Source organism: Schistocerca piceifrons, chromosome 11, assembly GCF_021461385.2.
Source record: "Schistocerca piceifrons isolate TAMUIC-IGC-003096 chromosome 11, iqSchPice1.1, whole genome shotgun sequence".
NCBI classification, from domain to species: domain Eukaryota; kingdom Metazoa; phylum Arthropoda; class Insecta; order Orthoptera; family Acrididae; genus Schistocerca; species Schistocerca piceifrons.
In genome coordinates this window covers 64844697-64863837 of record NC_060148.1, presented here as the reverse complement: position 1 = coordinate 64863837, position 19141 = coordinate 64844697, and the positions used below count along the sequence as shown (strand labels likewise).

The following is a 19141-nucleotide window of genomic DNA, read 5'->3' as shown; positions in this document are numbered from 1 at the left end:
CATAGAACCTCCTCATTCCTTACCTTATCAGTCCACCTAATTTTCAACATTCGTCCATAGCACCACATCTCAAATGCTTCGATACTCCTCTGTTCCGGTTTTCCCACAGTCCATGTTTCACTACCATACAATGCTGTACTCCAGACGTACATCCTCAGAAATTTCTTCCTCAAATTGAGGCCGGTATTTGATATTAGTAGACTTCTATGGCCAGAAATGCCGTTTTTGCCATAGCGAGTCTGCTTTTGATGTCCTCCTTCCTCAGTCCGTCATTGGTTATTTTACTGCCTAGGTAGCAGAATTCCTTAACTTCATTGACTTCGTGACCATCAATCCTGATGTTAAGTTTCTCGCTGTTCTCATTTCTACTACTTCTCATTACCTTCGTCTTTCTCCGATTTACTCTCAAACCATACTGTGTACTCATTAGACTGTTCATTCCGTTCAGCAGATCATTTAATTCTTCTTCACTTTCACTCAGGATAGCAATGTCATCAGCGAATCGTATCATTGATATCCTTTCATCTTGTATTTTAATTCCACTCCGGAACCTTTCTTTTATTTCCATCATTGCTTCCTCGATGAACAGATTGAAGAGCAGGCGCGAAAGGCTACAGCCTTGTCTTACACCCTTCTTAATACGAGCACTTCGTTCTTGATCGTCCACTCTTATTATTCCCTCTTGGTTGTTGTACATATTGTATGCGACCCGTCTCTCCCTATAGCATACCCCTACTTTTTTCAGAATCTCGAACAGCTTGCACCATTTTATATTGTCGAACGCTTTTTTCAGGTCGACAAATCCTATGAAAGTGTCTTGATTTTTCTGTCACCTTATTTCCATTATTAGCCGTAACGTCAGAATTGCCTCTCTGGTCCCTTTACTTTTCATAAAGCCAAACTGATCGTCACCTAGCGCATTCTCAATTTTCTTTTCCGTTCTTCTGTATATTATTCTTGTAAGCAGCTTCGATGCATGAGCTGTTAAGCTGATTGTGCGATAATTCTCGCACTTGTCAGCTCTTGCCGTCTTCGGAATTGTGTGGATGATGCTTTTCCGAAAGTCAGATGGTATGTCGCCAGACTCATATATTCTACACACCAACGTGAATAGTCGTTTTGTTGCCACTTCCCCCAATGATTTTAGAAATTCTGATGGAATGTTATCTATCCCTTCTGCCTTATTTGACCGTAAGTCCTCCAAAGCTCTTTTAAATTCCGATTCTAATACTGGATCCCCTATCTCTTCTAAATCGACTCCTGTTTCTTCTTCTATCACATCAGACAAATCTTCACCCTTATAGAGGCTTTCAATGTATTCTTTCCACCTGTCTGGTCTCTTCTCTACATTTAACAGTGGAATTCGTGTTGCACTCTTAATGTTACCACCGCTGCTTTTAATGTCACCAAAGGTTGTTTTGACTTTCCTGTATGCTGAGTCTGTCCTTCCGACAATCATATCTTTTTCGATGTCTTCACATTTTTCCTGCAGCCATTTCGTCTTAGCTTCCCTGCACTTCCTATTTATTTCATTCCTCAGCGACTTGTATTTCTGTATTCCTGATTTTCCCGGACCATGTTTGTACTTCCTCCTTTCATCAATCAACTGAAGTATTTCATCTGTTACCCATGGTTTCTTCGTAGCTACCTTCTTTGTACCTATGTTTTCCTTCCCAACTTCTGTGATGGCCCTTTTTAGAGATGTCCATTCCTCTTCAACTGTACTGCCTACTGCGCTATTCCTTATTGCTGTATCTATAGCGTTAGAGAACTTCAAACGTATCTCGTCATTCCTTAGTACTTCCGTATCCCATTTCTTTGCGTATTGATACTTCCTGACTAATGTCTTGAACTTCAGCCTACTCTTCATCATTACTATATTGTGATCTGAGTCTATATCCTCCTGGATACGCCTTACAATCCAGTATCTGATTTCGGAATCTCTGTCTGACCATAATGTAATCTAATTGAAATCTTCCTGTATCTCCCGGCCTTTTCCAAGTATACCTCCACCTCTTGTGATTATTGAACAGGGTATTCGCTATTACTAGCTGAAACTTGTTACAGAACTCAATTAGTCTTTCTCCTCTTTCATTCCTCGTCCCAAGCCCATATTCTCCTGTAACCTTTTCTTCTACTCCTTCCCCTACAACTGCATTCCAGTCGCCTAGAACTTAGAACTACTTAAACCTAACTAACCTAAGGACATCACACACAACCATGCCCGAGGCAGGATTCGAACCTGCGACCGTAGCGGTAACGCGGTTCCAGACTGAAGCGCCTAGAATCGTACGGCGACACTGGCCGGCCAACCGATTTCTCATACACAAACAGTTGACCGGCGTTGCCTGGTGAAACGTTGTTGTGATGCCTCGTGTATGGAGGACAAATACGCACCATCACGTTTTCGACTTTGATAAAGGTCGGATTGAAGCCTACCGCGATTGCGGTTTATCGTATCGCGACATTGCTGCTCGCGTTGGTCGAGATCCAATGACTGTTAGCAGAATATGGAATTGGTGGGTTCAGGAGGGTAATACGGAACGCCGTGCTGGATCCCGACGGCCTCGTATCACTAGCAGTCGAGATGACAGGCATCTTATCCGCATGGCTGTAACGGATCGTGCAGCCACGTCTCGATCCCTGAGTCAACAGATGGGGACGTTTGCAAGACAACAACCATCTGCACCAACAGTTCGACGACGTTTGCAGTAGCTCGGACTATCAGCTCGGAGACCGTGGCTGCGGTTACCTTTGACGCTTCATCACAGACAGGAGCGCCAGCGATGGTGTACTCGACGCCGAACTGGGGTGCACAAATGGCAAAAGGACATGTTTTCGGATGAATCCAGGTTCTGTTTACAGCATCATGATGCTCGCATCCGTGTTTGGCGACATACGGTGAACAGAACATTGGAAGCGTGTATTCGTCATCGCCATACTGGCGTATCACCCGGCGTGATGGTATGGGGTGCCATCGGTTACACGTCTCGGTCACCTCTTGTTCGCATTGACGGGAATTTGAACAGTGGACGTTACATTTCAGATGTGATACGACCCGTGACTCTACCCCTCATTCGATCCCTGCGAAACCCTACATTTCAGCAGGATAATGCACGACCGCATGTTGCACGTCCTGTACGGGCCTGCTGCCCTGCCCAGCATATTCTCCAGATCTCACATCAATTGAAAACGTCTGGTCAATGGTGGCCGAGCAACTGGCTCGTCACAATACGCCAGTCACTACTCTTGATGAACTGTGGTATCGTGTTGAAGCTGCATGGGCAGCTGTACCTGTACACGCCATCCAAGCTCTGTTTGACTCAATGCTCAGGCGTATCGAGGCCGTTATTACGGCCAGAGGTTGTTGTTGCGGGTACTGATTTCTCAGGATCTATTCACCGAAATTGCGTGAAGATGTAATCACATGTCTGTTCTAGTATAATATATTTGTCCAATGAATACCCGTTTATCATCTGCATTTACTCTTGGTGTAGCAGTTTTAATACCCAGTAGTGTAGAACATGGAACACCGAATTTGGAGCACAGAACACATACATGAAACACAATGAATGGAACACGAAATGGAAGGTACGAAGATGAAGACAGAAGTGTGGGAGACAGTTATGTAGGTTTGGAGGAGTCTGAGGTGGTGGTGTTGGTGGTGTTGCAGCCGCTGCTGGTGCAGCCGGTTCGCGACGCTCTCGACCACTACCGGCGGCTGAACGAGGCGGCCAAGGACGAGCAGCGCGCGCACCGCAAGAGCGTCAGCGTCGCCGTGGACGCCGGGGGCGGCGCGCAGCACCCGGGCGACGCCGCCCCCGAGGCGCCGGCTGGCGGCCTCCCCAAGTCCACCTCCGGCCAGTCGGTGCGCTCCAGGAGGGCGTTCGGCTCCATGGCCGGCCTCATCCACGTGAGTACCAGCGCCATTCTCTCAAGGCAGAGCACTGTCGGCAGTAACTCACAACTGGTTCATCTCCTACCTCAACAACAGACAACTCTTGCTCCAGCAGCTTAACTTCACACTACCTGCCACTCTCCCAATAGGTGTGAACCCTTCACCACCTTGCCTTCGTGCGGTGGCCCATGTTCACGTCGACTTCATCCACTTCTAAGAACACTCATCCAGCCTCGCTCTATCGCCGTAAGTTTCACGACCTTTGCTCAGTATTTCGCGATAGTACCTTTATGTACACTGATGGTCGATACAGTTCCCCACAGTTGTTTAATGAACAAAGTAAGAGCGTATGGACCATCAGACCAATTGTGTGATTGGATTGAAGAGTTCCTAGATAACAGAACGCACCATCTCATTCTCAATGGAAAGAAGTCTTCCGAAGTAAGACTGATTTCAGGTGTGCCCCAGGGGAGTGTCGTAGGACCGTTGCTATTCACAATATACATAAATGACCTTGTGGATGACATCGGAAGTTCACTGAGGCTTTTTGTGGATGATGCTGTGGTATATCGAGAGGTTGTAACAATGGAAAATTGTACTGAAATGCAGGAGGACCTGCAGCGAATTGACGCATGGTGCAGGGAATGGAAATTGAATCTCAATGTAGACAAGTGTAATGTGCTGCGAATACATAGAAAGAAAGATCCTTTATCATTTAGCTACAATATAGTAGGTCAGCAACTGGGAGCAGTTAATTCCATAAATTATCTGGGAGTACGCATTAGGAGTGATTTAAAATGGAATGATCATATAAAGTTGATCGTCGATAAAGCAGATGCCAGACTGAGATTCGTTGGAAGAATCCTAAGGAAATGCAGTCCGAAAACAAAGGAAGTACGTTACAGTACGCTTGTTCGCCCACTGCTTGAATACTGCTCATCAGTGTGGGATCCGTACCAGATAGGGTTGATAGAAGAGATAGAGAAGATCCAACAGAGAGCAGCGCGCTTCGTTACAGGATCATTTAGTAATCGCGATAGCATTGCGGAGATGGTAGATAAACTCCAGTGGAAGACTCTGCAGGAGAGATGCTCAGTAGCTAGGTACGGGCTTTTGTTGAGGTTTCGAGAACATACCTTCACCGAAGAGTCGAGCAGTATATTGCTCCCTCCTACGTATATCTCACGAAGAGACCGTGAGGATAAAATCAGAGAGATTAGAGCCCACACAGAAGCATACCGACAATCCTTCTTTCCACGAACAATACGAGACTGGAATAGAAGGGAGAACCGATAGAGGTACTCAAGGTACCCTCCGCCACACACCGTCAGGTGGCTTGCGGAGTATGGATGTAGATGTGGATGTAGATGTTTCTCGGACTGACCGTGGTGTCGGATGTGCCGTCATCATTGGCACCGACGTTTTCGGTATCGGCTTCCGGAACACTGCTCACTATTTACAGCAGAGCTCTTCGTGCTGTATCAGGCCACGCAGCACATCCAGCGACCAAGCCTTTTCACTTTCATCATCTGCTCCCACTTTCTCAGTGCCCTTCAGAGCCGGTGTATGCTGTACACCATCCATCCTTTAGTGTAACAGGTCCAGGAAATCTGTCACTTCCTCACTCTTGATGGAGCCACTGTGATTTTTATGTGGGTTCCTGGTCATATCGGTCTGACGGGAAATGAGGCTGCTGATGCTGCTGCCAAGGCTGCAGTACTGGTACCTCAGCCCGCTAGTTCTTCCATTCACTCTGATGATCTCCGTGTTGCCATCTGTTAGCAGGTGTTGTCACTGTGGCATCACCGTTGGTCCTCCCTTCATTGGAGCAAGCTCTGGGAAATTAAATCTCTCCCAGGAGGTTGGACTATCTCCTCTCGGGTCTCTCGCCATGAGGAGAACATTAAATGTATTTTTCGCTGAAATTCATTGTAAATAAATAGTATATCCATTGCAGCTTTTCGTTTCTGTAATTTCACTGCATTTCTTACATGGGCTACTTTTATCTTCACCCCTCTATAGAAGGCATGTTATTTGTGTAAGTAAGCAAGAACAGTGGCCCCAGCACTGATCCCTGGGGCACCCTCCTTTTAACAGTGCCCCACTCAGACCCCACATCATAGCCACTCTCAGCGCTGTGGAGGATGACTTTTTGCTGTTTTGTTTTGTTTTATGGCGCAAAAGCAACGGGGGTCATTCTCGCCCATGTCAGAACACAAAGACAAAGGGAAAAGGAGTTAAAGTGACAACACATTAGATCCAGTCGATGGATGGAAAAACATCTAAAAACGGGTACTTGGTGGATGATCCATAAAATGCGCCATAGAGAAACAGAGGTCCTGAACAGCAGATTACATGTTCTTTACCATATTGCTATGACAGATAAAAAGTAAAACGTGACTGACAGACTGTAAATCACTCCAACTTTTTGACATGATGTGTTTATAATGGTACCACATTCTATATACATACATAACGCTGATAAGCCAGAATATTATGACCACCTACCTACTTAGCCGGTATGTCCAACTTTGGCGTGTATAACAGCGGCAATGCATTGTGGCATGGAAACAATGAGGCCTTTGTAGTCGCTGGAGGAAGTTGGCATCAGGTTCATACTTGGCAGCTTCGGGGGTCCAGCACATCTGTTCCAACTCACCACTGTCTTCCTCCAACCACTCCATCTCACTCCTGGCCTTGTGCATGATCTTCGTCTGCAACCTGTGTACAATAATTCTTGGCCATCATGGTGCCTTGGGTGAGGTCCACTGGACCTGTCGACGCCCCTGTGAATTTTCCCCAGAGCATAACGGAGGCACCGCCATCTTGTTTTTGTCCTGCAGTACAGGTGTCAAGGTGTTGTTCCCCTGGAAGACGACGGATTCGCACCGTCCAATCAGGACATGAACAAGATATCGGGATTCATGGGGTTGTCGGCTGTGGAGTCCCATTGTTAGGAGTGTACAGTGCACTGTGTAATCACACATTCTTGTATTCTGCCCAGAATTAAAGTCTGATGTTATTTCCGCCACATTTCGTCGCTTGTCCTGTCTTACCATTGTGCCCAGCCTACGATGCCCGACATCTGTAATGAGGGGTGGCTGCCCAACCCCATGATATCTGGACGTGGTTTCACCTTTGGTTTCGCCACGAGTTGAAGACACTCACCATAGTACACCCGATAAGTCGTGCAGCTTCAGAAACGCCTGTGCCGAGGCTCCAGGCCATCACCTTCTGCCCTCGGCGAAACTCATATAGATCGCGTGTGCCTTCCCCATTGTACACACGGACAGAACGCTCACTGATACTACATGTACCGTATGTGTGTTTGACTAGCAGTCGTTCCTCGCCAGGAGACGTTGCTATCGCCCGGACGGTAGCCCGTGGTCGTAATGTTCTGGCTGATCACTGTACATCTTTCTGCATGCAAAGGGTTTTATTTCATACACTGTAAATGTGTTTTCGCGACTCCATTACAGCGACGTAATGTATGAAAGAGCTTTACTTCTGGAATAATGCCCTTTCAATGGCAGTTATCTTCACATGGCGTCTATCGAATAGCTAATGCGCTACGCGCTACATTTCGCTTTTCCGTACTTATGCTGTCGTTATCGATGGATTGCTGTTGCGAAATGTAAAGTTGCGCCTACTACTGAGTGGGAACAATTGAAAGTACCAAGGCACTCTTATTTCCGGCTGTGTCTGTTGTTTTCGATTTTGCGAAGGCTGACACTGGACCAGTGGCTACTAACAGGAACAAAATGCAAAGAAACAACATTTACGTTATTATAATCCGTACGAATATAGGTATTTCTCAGCTGCTGACGGGTGTTGTTGATATACCTCGATGTGAACAGCTGAAAATGTGTGCCCCGACCGGGACTCGAACCCGGGATCTGCTGCTTACATGGCAGACGCTCTATCCATCTGAGCCATGCTCGGTGGCTCAGATGGATAGAGCCTCTTCCATGTAAGCAGGAGATCCCGGGTTCGAGTCCCGGTCGGAGCACACATTTTCAGCTGTGCACATCGAGGTATATCAGCAACACCTGTCGGCAGCTGAGGGTTTCAGTTAGTCATCATTTATTCCAGGGAAAAGCTGCACGGCCAACAACCCAACAACAGTAAATCTGTTCTTTCGAGAACAGTTACTGTCTACACACACACACACACACACACACACACACACATATATATATATATATATATATATATATATATATATATATATATGTATGTATATATATATATATATATATATATATGGGTATTTCTATCGTGATTTGACGAAAAAGCGCCGGCCACTGTGACCGAGTGGTTCTAGGCTCTTCAGTCTGGAACCGCGGTGCTGCTACGGTCGCAGGTTCGAATCCTGCCTCGGGCGTGGATGTGTGTGATGTCCTTAGGTTCGTTAGGTTTAAGTAGTTCTGAGTTCTGGGGGACTGATGACCTAAGAAGTTAAGTCCCATAGTGCTTAGAGCCATTTGATGAAACAGCCTGTACGTAACAGAACTGCAGATGACGATAATCATTGAAACCATTTTGTGTGTACTTTGATTAGAGCTACAATGCTGTGAAAATGTATGAGTAAAAAAAAGGAACAATGTAAAATACTGCAAAAAACGTAACTAGACCGTCTGAATAAACTACTTCCTCAAGAAAAGGACCTTATTCCAAGATTTGAACTTATTTTTTAAAAGAGATTACAAAAATTAGCAGCCACACGGGATTAGCCGAGCGGTCTGAGGTGCTGCGGTCATGGCCTATGCGGCTGATCCCGGCGGAGGTTCGAGTCCTCCCTCGGGCATGGGTGTGTGTGTTTGTCCTTAGGATAATTTAGGTTAAGTTGTGTGTAAACTTAGGGACTGATGACCTTAGCAGTTAAGTCCCATAAGATTTCATACACACACAAAAATTAGCAACTGTAGTAATGGAAAAATATCCATTTCATTCTGTTCTTTAAACATTGGTAAGCTCATCCTGCTACATTCCATATACTCACCCGCAGAATGTTTTCCTTAGTTCCTGAAAATTTTAGATTTGGAGGTAAGGTCCTTGCAGACATGACTGTATCATTTGTAGAGCATGCTGTAAGTGATGTCCCTGTGACATCAATGCATGGCTGTGCACATCTAAGCGTATTCAGATACACCCGGCGTAAATTCAGATATCGATGGCAGCAACTTCACGGCTGATGTTGTCTGTCAGTTCCTGTATTGTGTGTGGATTTGTTTCACAGACCTTGCTCTTGAATTGGCCTCACAGGAAAAAATATGTTGTTAGAGCCGGTGAATGTGTTGGCCATAGATGTTAGTTGATATTTCGTTCCTCTGTGAAGACATCTGGGACTCGTTCCAGACGTGTAGCATGTTGCCCCATCATGCTGGATGAAGCAGTATTGTCTTTCATATTCAGTGAGTTAGGCAAAAAATGTATCAAAAATTTCCGTATTACAACCGTGTTGAGGGTAGTGTCAAAAATATCGGTCCAATGATGCCCGTTCCTGTCACACCGCACCAAACGCCGGAACTTTCATCACGGAGTGGTTGCTGACACACAGTGTTGGGATTCTCCGCTGCCCAGTACCTCATGTTATGTGAATTCACAAGATCAGAAAGATAATATCGAGCTACATCACTCTTCATGTAATGAAGAGGGTCTGGCAAACGATCGTTGATGTTATTCAAAAGCCTCGTGCAGTCATCCTCCGGTAATTGCTGGACAGCCGTCACACACTATGGCTCAACATTAAGAATTTTCAATATACGCTGACAGTTCCTCCTGCTTAGATGCACCTGATGGGACAATTTATGTGTAGACTTCTTTGAGCTCTGAATAATTCTTCGGTGAATGTCTGCAATAACTTTTGGCGTGTGAATTCAAGGAATTCTTTGTAGTTTTACATTTTGTGTAGAGCCCGCATCTCGTGGTCGTGCGGTAGCGTTCTCGCTTCCCACGCCCGGGTTCCCGGGTTCGATTCCCGGCGGGGTCAGGAATTTTCTCTGCCTCGTGATGGCTGGGTGTTGTGTGATGTCCTTAGGTTAGTTAGGTTTAAGTAGTTCTAAGTTCTAAGGGACTGATGACCAGAGATGTTAAGTCCCATAGTGCTCAGAGCCATTTGAACCATTTTGTGTAGATCTGTAGGTGCGCCAGTTTTTATACGGACTCTGTATTGCTCTCTTTGCTGGTAGTCCTCTATCCGGATACTTCACCCCGAAAATTCTGCAGGTTCCCTTAATCGAACGTGTTTTCCACGGATGTTTCCACAGTTTCATTTCTTTCGTCGATCGAGAAGGTCATTTTGCAGATCGCAAAGAGAAACGTCTAGCTTCACTGTTCACGTAAACTGAACTGCTTACACAAGAATGCTAGCATCGATCATTGCATAAAACTGTTCACTGTTGTATCTGTTTACTTCAGAAGTCGAAATATTGCATTCGCCTTCCAAGGAGAGGCGGCTGGTTTTAACTGCGCCAGCCTGCAGTATTACAGGTGATTCTAAAATATTACTGTTTGCTGATGTAGTATCGGATGTTGTGTGCAACGTTGGCACTGTTTCAAATAGTGCTGTTCGTCAAGACATAAGTTCATGGTGTGTAGACAATACAGTAACGCTAAATCACAGCAAAGTTCACTTTTTACACTTTCCAACACACAGTTCAACAAAACCTGACGTTCTGCTTACATAGAATGAGCACATGATTGGTGAGAGTGAACATTTCAGATTTCTAAGTGTTCAGATAGACAGTCAGTTATCGTGGAAAGCCAATGTTCAGGATCTTGTTCAAAGACTTAATGCTGCCATTTTTACTATTAGAGCAGTATACGAAGTAAGGATAGTTCGACACCAAGTCTGGTTTGCGTATTTCTTTCGTTTATGACATGCGGTATTATACTTTGGGATAACTCTTCCCATTCTCAAACGGCATTTTTGGCTCAGAAACGGGCGGTTCGGGCAAGAAGTGTTTTAAATTCGCCAGTCTCTTGTCGACTCCTGTTCATTAATCTGGTCTCTCAATAAATATATATTCGTTAACGTCGTTCCTTGTTAACAGTATCAGCTTATTCCCAAGAATTAGCAGCTTTCACTCAGTTAAATACTAGGCAGAAATCCAGTCTGCATTTGTATCGCACCTCCTTGACTCTTGGCCACAAAAGGCGTTGTACTCCACCACCCTTTAGGTACCGGTAACTCGTAACAGATATACTGTATGAACAGGTGCCGCGGGGGATTAGCAGAGCGGTCTCAGGCGCTGCAGTCATGGACTGTGCGGCTGGTCCCGGCGGAGGTTCGAGTCCTCCCTCGGGCATGGGTGTGTGTGTTTGTCCTTAGGATAATTTAGGTTAAGTAGGGTGTAAGCTTTGGGACTGATGACCTTAGCAGTTAAGTCCAATAAGATTTCACACACATTTCAACATTTTTATGAACAGGCTTGTAACAAGTCCGATTTATTTATCTCGACCCGATCCGGATCTGAATAGCAGCCCAAATAAATATTAATTAATGTGACCGTGTACCTAATGGGGCTGGCAATCGGATTTGACTGCTACGGAGTTGTTACATTCCATTTTGTCCTTCTCAAATGCTGTAATAATGAATTGTCTGGTAACAAGAAGAACACCAACACAGCTTCACTAATCAAGAACCTATATTCGTCTCAAAAACACAAAGAGAAGGAGACAGCCACTGCCTTCGTCATACATATTTAATTACGGCTAATCTCAGCACAGGCCTCCTCGCTATTCAGTATCGTCACACGCAAATTCAATCACTGCAATCCAACACTGCAATCCAAATGATGCCGGCGCGGTAGACGCGAAACCACAAATATCGGCACAGAAATATCGCTGATCACTCTCGTAATTATACTTCTTCACTTTCCTGTATTATACTAACACAAAGGGGTTAAACCGCGGCAATGGCCACTCCCTTTGTCGGTAAGCCTTGCATTACATCGACAGGCCTCCACACGGCTCGGCCCGCAACCTGGGAACTGACTCAACTCTACACTCGCTCTCGCAACACGACACTATCGATTGTTTGCCCTATCGACCTGTGCCGAGTGCAAACTTATAGTAAGGGCCTACGGGACCCCTTACAGGCTCTAACAGCACTGCAATACGTAGGTGAAAAGCAACGTCAGACAACGTAGCTCATTCTCGTAATACTACAATAAGGTGTCCTGCGAAGACTTTGCTTACGCTCAACGAATTAATTTTTGTGAGTTGAAATAATCGTCTATAGTAACACAACGACGTCACGTAACATTTGATATTCAGCTTCTCACACTATAAATGACACTGCAGCTCGCTACGACATCACTATGTACGAAAGAACGAACACAATAACACTTTTAGTGGTATAATGGGGTCCGATCTAGCTATCTGGATATTAATTACAACAACGCATCTATGAAGGGTTCACTAGGTTCGAAAGATAAACTACCACCAAAACTAGTATCAGTCACCAGAAAAATACTAAATGTGACAGTCTACGGGGAGTAGGAATGATGTATTTACTTCACCAATAACAGAAACCTACAGTGAAGCTTAATCTGTGTACTCAAACGACGCAACTGAACACTTTCTCAACAACATGGATACCAGACTGATGGATACGTCAGATAGATCGCTTGCCTCTTGTAGTTGCTTCTCTTGTAAAGCTGCAACGAATAATCGTACATACACTCAATCAGTGTGAACGTTACAAATTTTTACGTAAATCGGAGAATACGTTGACAAGGCAAAGATATAATTCTATATTATCACTCGTTGTCAATCAACGATAACCTCTATAAGTAGCTTTTGCTACAATAATATCCTTGACCCCATTGAAATTTTATCGTAATAACTTATTTCGTTAACCTCAACCTTTCATAATTAAATGGAATAACTAGACATTTATAATTAATCACTTTTCAATAAAACATAAGCTTGCTATTCCTATCTAAATAAAGATTAATTATCTTTCTTTCCTTTGCAGGCTATTACCAGAAAAATACTATTCCTTCTGTTTAATTTTTTAAACTTTGCTTTCACCAATATTCCAGTCTTTTACTTTATTGGCCTTTGGATTTACTTTATTCCGAAAATGTATATTCATGAAATTAGTCTGCTTTCAAATAAGCCTTAGATTATTTTTATTTCGTAATAGTTTGGGGATGTAGGACAAGTCGCTATTGACTTTTTCAGTTTAAACTGTTTTCTTTATTACCTGCAATTAAATCATTTACAGGTACAAATCAGAGTTTTATTTTTTGAGTGCTGGTTCACTATTTAGAGCCCCACTAAGCGAAAATGTAATTAAAAAACCTGAGTGTGACCGCCACTTTTCAGCTATCTGAACTTCAAATAATCAGACAAAGTTCAACCACTTCAGGCGTTGACTCGCGCGACCCACTAAGATTTAAAACTCGATACACAGCACTTAATAATCTCTTTCAGAGACAATTAGCGTGTTCTCTAACAAATGATTATTGATTTGTTGTTTAGGGTTGAAGGGAAAAACTCAATAAACTTCAGATTGTTTCTCAATAACTAACTATAACGCAGGACGACCATTGTCTGTAATGTAGACTGCACACTCAGTGCTTCCAACGAGATTCCCGGAATTTACTGTATTACGACGCTCACGCTGAATTCACACAATAAATCGCATGGAGGTAAGAATAAGGGGAGATGGCGCTACGTATCCCAGCCGTACTACGTTTTGAAGCCATGGGGGGCGTGGCTCGCTGCCATGACACTCTGACCAAAGCATTGCCAGTGTGCTATAGCGCTGCGTGTATTACAGTCGCTAATTGCACCATATACGCATGTAACGTCATCAGATTGGTTGTTTCAAAGTTTTTGTGTAAAATAAAATCTCGTAAAGGCGAAATTCCGCGTTTCTTCTGATTAAAAATAGTTTTTAATGTAATATTACGAATAGCTAGCCTTCAATGTAAACGATAAAATTTTGTTAATTCAGTAATAAACGTGTATCACAAACTAAATAATAGAAACTGAAATCTAAGTTAGCTATACCCTCCCTCCAAAGCCCCACAAATACATCTTGTTTGTAATACGTACTGGGACATTTCAGTTACGTTACACTACTGGGAAACACTGTTCATTACCACCAATATTTACTGAAATACGGTACATAGAATGGCAAATCTACACAGTGTCCTCTTTAGGCCTATACTTTACGCCAGTTAATGTAGTGTTAGCTTTTAATTTGGTACATGACGAAGACATAGTGAGTTACTCAACACTTGGATTATCGACGATACGTACGTATTATACCAAAACGTGAACTTGAAAACTAAGACATTAATTCTTTGAATTAACATACCTTTTGCAAATGTTTTGGGTGTGTAGGGAAAACTGATGGTGCAGCATTTTCTCGGAGCCTTACTGTTGAAAGGGAAGTTCGGTCTATGTCCTCTTCTCGGAAATGCTGAGAACATATAGTGCTCCATTTAGACGTACGCCAATTCTTCCTCCTCACGGCATTTTCCCACAGAGCTTTCCGACTTTCATTTTTAGGAAATCTAAAATCATACAGGAGAAAAACACGCTGTAGTACAAGTACCGATGTAGCACACGTTCATTCACAATGAAGTTGTAAAATCACACTTAACGAGACAACTTCGCCCACATGATATGTTATTCCCTTCGATTTCGCATCACAATCAGAACGATTCGTACATCCGAACACCACACAAGTCACCATAATAGCGCGAAATCCTTCCAAAAGCGAGCGACAAGCCTATGCACACAAGCTTACAGCAGCAATGTTTTGGTCGGACTGAGATGGCTACCCTCGGCTTCACGTAGCTTCACAGCTGTGACGTCACGGCGTCTCCCTCTATTCTTACCTCCATGATAAATCGTAACCAAATATCGCTTAATCGCTGACTATTCCTCGGTGCTCGCATACAGCTATACAAACACAGTAATGCAACGCAACACTACTGTCTCTTAGAGTGTGCTCTAATCCTCAATCACAAGATAACTAAAACGACTTCGCGTAAACATTTCACATACACCATACAATGAGAAATCTCACAAAAATATTGAAATATGTTTCGCCTACCATCGCATGGCTGCTAAACAGCACAACACACCATTAATCACAAATAGGAGAAACCAAACTCACACTTCAAGAAAACGAAGCTTTTCCTATTCCGGGTGAGTCTACACTCTACCAAAATCGGCGAAGTAATCCTTTTCCACACAAGCCGATAACCTTCTCAAAATATCTTTCTGAACGATTTAGAACACCCTTGGGATCTATCCCCACTGCAGACTAATTCACATACCGTACGAGTGAGCCGATCTCATCACATTCTTGACGTGATCTCTCTCGAGGCCCACTATTCGAACGATACTCGGATACCAAAGTCCCTATTACACGATGCGCGTAAGCCGTAGACCTATGCACCAGCGCCCCAAGCGTGTATATCTGTAACTACAGACTGGTTCACATCAGCATATTACATCTACACGGGATATGCCTGTTGCACATGCATAGTAGACCGTAATAATGCACGGAATGCAACTAGAATTGTCTGGTCTCTAGTAAAGTCGTTCATTCTGCCGGGGAAACTGTGGTGTCACCGCCAGACACCACACTTGCTAGGTGGTAGCTTTAAATCGGCCGCGGTCCATTTAGTACATGTCGGACCCGCGTGTCGCCACTGTCAGGGATCGCAGACCGAGCGCCACCACAAGGCAGGTCTCTAGATACGGAATAGCACTCGCCCCAGTTGTACGGACGACTCAGCTAGCGACTATACTGACGAAGCATCGCTCATTAGCCGAGCAGATAGTTAGAATAGCCTTCAGCTAAGTCCATGGCTACGACCTAGCAAGGTGCCATTAGTAACATTGCATGTATCTAAAGAGTCTCACTTGTATCGCCACAATCTCCAGATGTACCACAAGGATGGATTAAAGTTAAGTATTCCAGAAGCTATGTACTTTTCTTTATAGCATTCATTACGTATCCATTTTCAGACCTCACGCCATCCTGCTTTAGCTTAGCGCGTGCCTTTCGGCTTCCTCTCATTGTGTCTAGGCTGTCTTGTCTAGACACAACAGAAACATCAGGGGGATCGTGTGATATATGGCTCTGAGCACTATAGGACTTAACAGCTAAGGTCATCAGTCCCCTAGAACTTAGAACTACTTAAACCTAACTAACCTAAGGACATCACACACATCCATGCCCGAGGCAGGATTCGAACCTGCGACCGTAGCGGTCGCGCGGTTCCAGACTGAAGCGCCTAGAACCGCTCGGCCACTCCGGAGCTAGTGTGATATATTGGAACGTCATTCGTACAAATTATTTTGCGAGCTCAAGGTTCCTATTTAATAAGAAATTGTTTTTATCATTTTTTGTTAAGTAATTATTATTATTAAGCTCGCCACTGTTGAATAGTGGACTCAACAACTAGTTTTATATTACGAAGCTTGGCTACACAGGTGTCTTTATGTCTAAATTTGCATTTGTACGGCATTTTTCACATGGAGGACCCACTTATTTTTGGAGCTACTGCGCTGGCAGTGACAGTCAATCTTCGTGTTAGGGCAGAACGGCGACGAAAACGAAAAGCCAGACGGTGTTGGGTTCGACCCTGCCTGAAAAGAAGGAAGGAAGGCAGGAAAATATAATCACTTTAAGGTCATTTTTTCGAGTTTGGCATAGAATTTTGCAGTCCTCGTCTGTCGCACTGAGCAAAACTGCACCGACTTTCCCGCCTTTCGGTGCCCGTTTCTCTTTCCTGACATGCTGAAATAAAGCAAGAGATGCAATCAAATAAGCATGATTTTTCGTAAGCTAAGGCAATACGATACAAATCGGATGTCACCGTGTAATGTTATATACATTTTACTCACAAATAAAAGGTTGGCGACGTACCTTATTATGAGAAAGCGGGTCGTGTGGGTCATACATCCACCTTTCCTTGTTTTATGCCCGAATTAAGATGCTTCACGCTTCTTTGATCCATTCCATTTCTCGAATACGGCACAATCAACAGAAAAAAATGCTTTCACAAACAGCTAGTACAAAAGAAAGTCTACTGGCAAAACAACTGTTTTTTCTGCATTTATGAAAACCTATTTACTGAAAAATGCAAATAATCCGCAATACGAATATCTGAAATTAGCCACCAACCACCTAACAGAAAGCACTGCAGTAGCTCCTGCGCATGCACGAATTATCGCTGGCTAATGTGCATGCGCGGACCGTTCTCTATCGTGGCGCACGGATAATGTGTCTGCCAAGGTTACTAAATAATAAGGTAAACGCTCTGCTCTGCCATTGGCTGACCTAGTGACGTCAGCGTGGAAGCAAGCGCTCACAAGCAGACGACACGGTATGCCCGTTTACGTCAAGTTTTTGGCGGAATATTTTGTTTTTACCAGAACTGAGATGTCTAAACTGCTTTTCTGCTGCTAAAATATTACAGTTAAAACTGATGAGTTACATTCTTTCGCAGCTTATGCCTCACACATCGGTAAAATGTCAGATCACAACCACACTGACACACACTTGAAATTCGAAACCTCGGCTCAGATAAATCAGAAACTATTCATTTAATCGCATTGAAATATATTTAATTAAGAGCTCGAAGTTGCACACACTTGTTTGTAAGAACAGCGTTCTAAAGCCGCTATAGTATTCATCAAAGTAACTTTATCTGTGTCTGAAAAAAAAACTGTCATCTGTACATGTGCTCTTACTATGATGTTTCTTATTTGGTGACAGCTTTTCCAGAGTTTCTAGAGATCTCTTACGTAGTTCTCGCTTCTTATACCGTTTGGTTCCGTCTTTGTGTTGCGGGTGACACATTGACAGTCGCACTACTGCACGGAAAATTGCACGAAGGAACTGCATCTGGCTTGAGCATTCTTTTTCGCGGCAAATTAAGCAATTCAGACTGTAAATACCTTAAGTAATCTGTTTCTGCGAAATGGCGAGAACATATTCGTGCATGCGCAACATTTACACTGCCTTAACATTTCGACAACCATAGTTTTTGTAATGTTTCATTACGCGGGAAACTGTGATACATTACGTCAGTTCCCTTTGTGCTCCGGTTGTAGGAAAAACAGCCCGTAACAGCACAGCCTGGCATTGTAAAAATTAATTTTCTCACTCACTTGTAGATTCTCCAATAAGAGTTTCACAGGACGAACCATAAACTGTAGAGCTGGCGAACACAATGTTGATCCCGCTGTCCACTATCGCTAACTATTTCAGTTTCGAATCAAATATCAATTACAGCAAAAACCGTTAACACTCCCGAATTCCGAATGTTTCCGCTGTTGACTGAGTACTTCAGAAGAAAGAACTCAATCAAAATACTCCTTCAAACACAAAACAACGCAAGAAAAACAATCACACACAATTCGAACTGTGTACTGTTTGGCACAGCTGCTTCCACCGTGACGTCATGCGCACAACTGAGAAAACACGTTGCTTTCTGCGCATAGCTTTCTGCGCCCCCTGGTGTCTGCTAATTTTTGTAGTAGAGGTGGGCCAAACGGTTATTCTGGAGTAACCGTTATCACAGTTCCAGTTATTCTTTGATAACCGTTATTTTTAACGGTTATCAATAACTGTCAAGTTATTTTTCGCTACCGAATACCGAATACTCCGACGGGGTTACAGTTAAATAACGACATAGTTGGAACCCGTCAGTTTAGTCATCAGTATAACTGCGAGTAGTGTGAAATAGCAGGAATGTTGTATGAATCGTGTCATAACCTTAGCTGATGAACTCTGGGTACATTTTAGTTGATGTTAGAACGATTATTAGTGTTTCATATTATATGTTTGTAGGTTATCGGTCCTATTAGAAATTTTATCTTCGCAGCTGCAACAGAAAGTACGCGGAACTTCGCCACAGCACTGTTTAAGTAAAATGATAACAACGTGCGTTTTTAAATATGAAGTAATATGTAAACTGACACTGTAGATTAAATTAGAAGCTTAATTTCTTGTGCTGCTCACTTATTAGAATAAGCGTGCAGCCTTGTAATACAACAAAAAAAATATACGTAATGTGACAGATTCGTTTGCTCCTGTACTGTACAAGATAGTCCTATTGGGGAAAGTGTGAGTACGCTAATCAAAGTTTTATGTGAGATTTGGAAACTGCTCGATTTCTCCAGCTACAGCATGTTTATAACATATGAAGACATGCAGATCGAAAAGGTTGACAGTGTTACATTTCTGGGACTTTTTTT

At 43.6% G+C, this 19141-nt stretch overlaps 1 protein-coding gene across 1 annotated transcript in view; it reads left to right on the top strand.

The window, feature by feature from the left end:
• The window catches only part of LOC124720051 (high affinity cGMP-specific 3',5'-cyclic phosphodiesterase 9A), a gene marked incomplete at its 3' end in the record, with an annotated part of 606367 nt that overhangs the window by 536930 nt on the left and 50296 nt on the right, over nucleotides 1–19141 (top strand). Inside the window, exon 11 of the mRNA XM_047245312.1 lies at nucleotides 3674–3898. Within this exon, the coding sequence (XP_047101268.1) occupies nucleotides 3674–3898 (225 nt within the window). The remainder of the gene's footprint in view (nucleotides 1–3673; nucleotides 3899–19141) is intronic.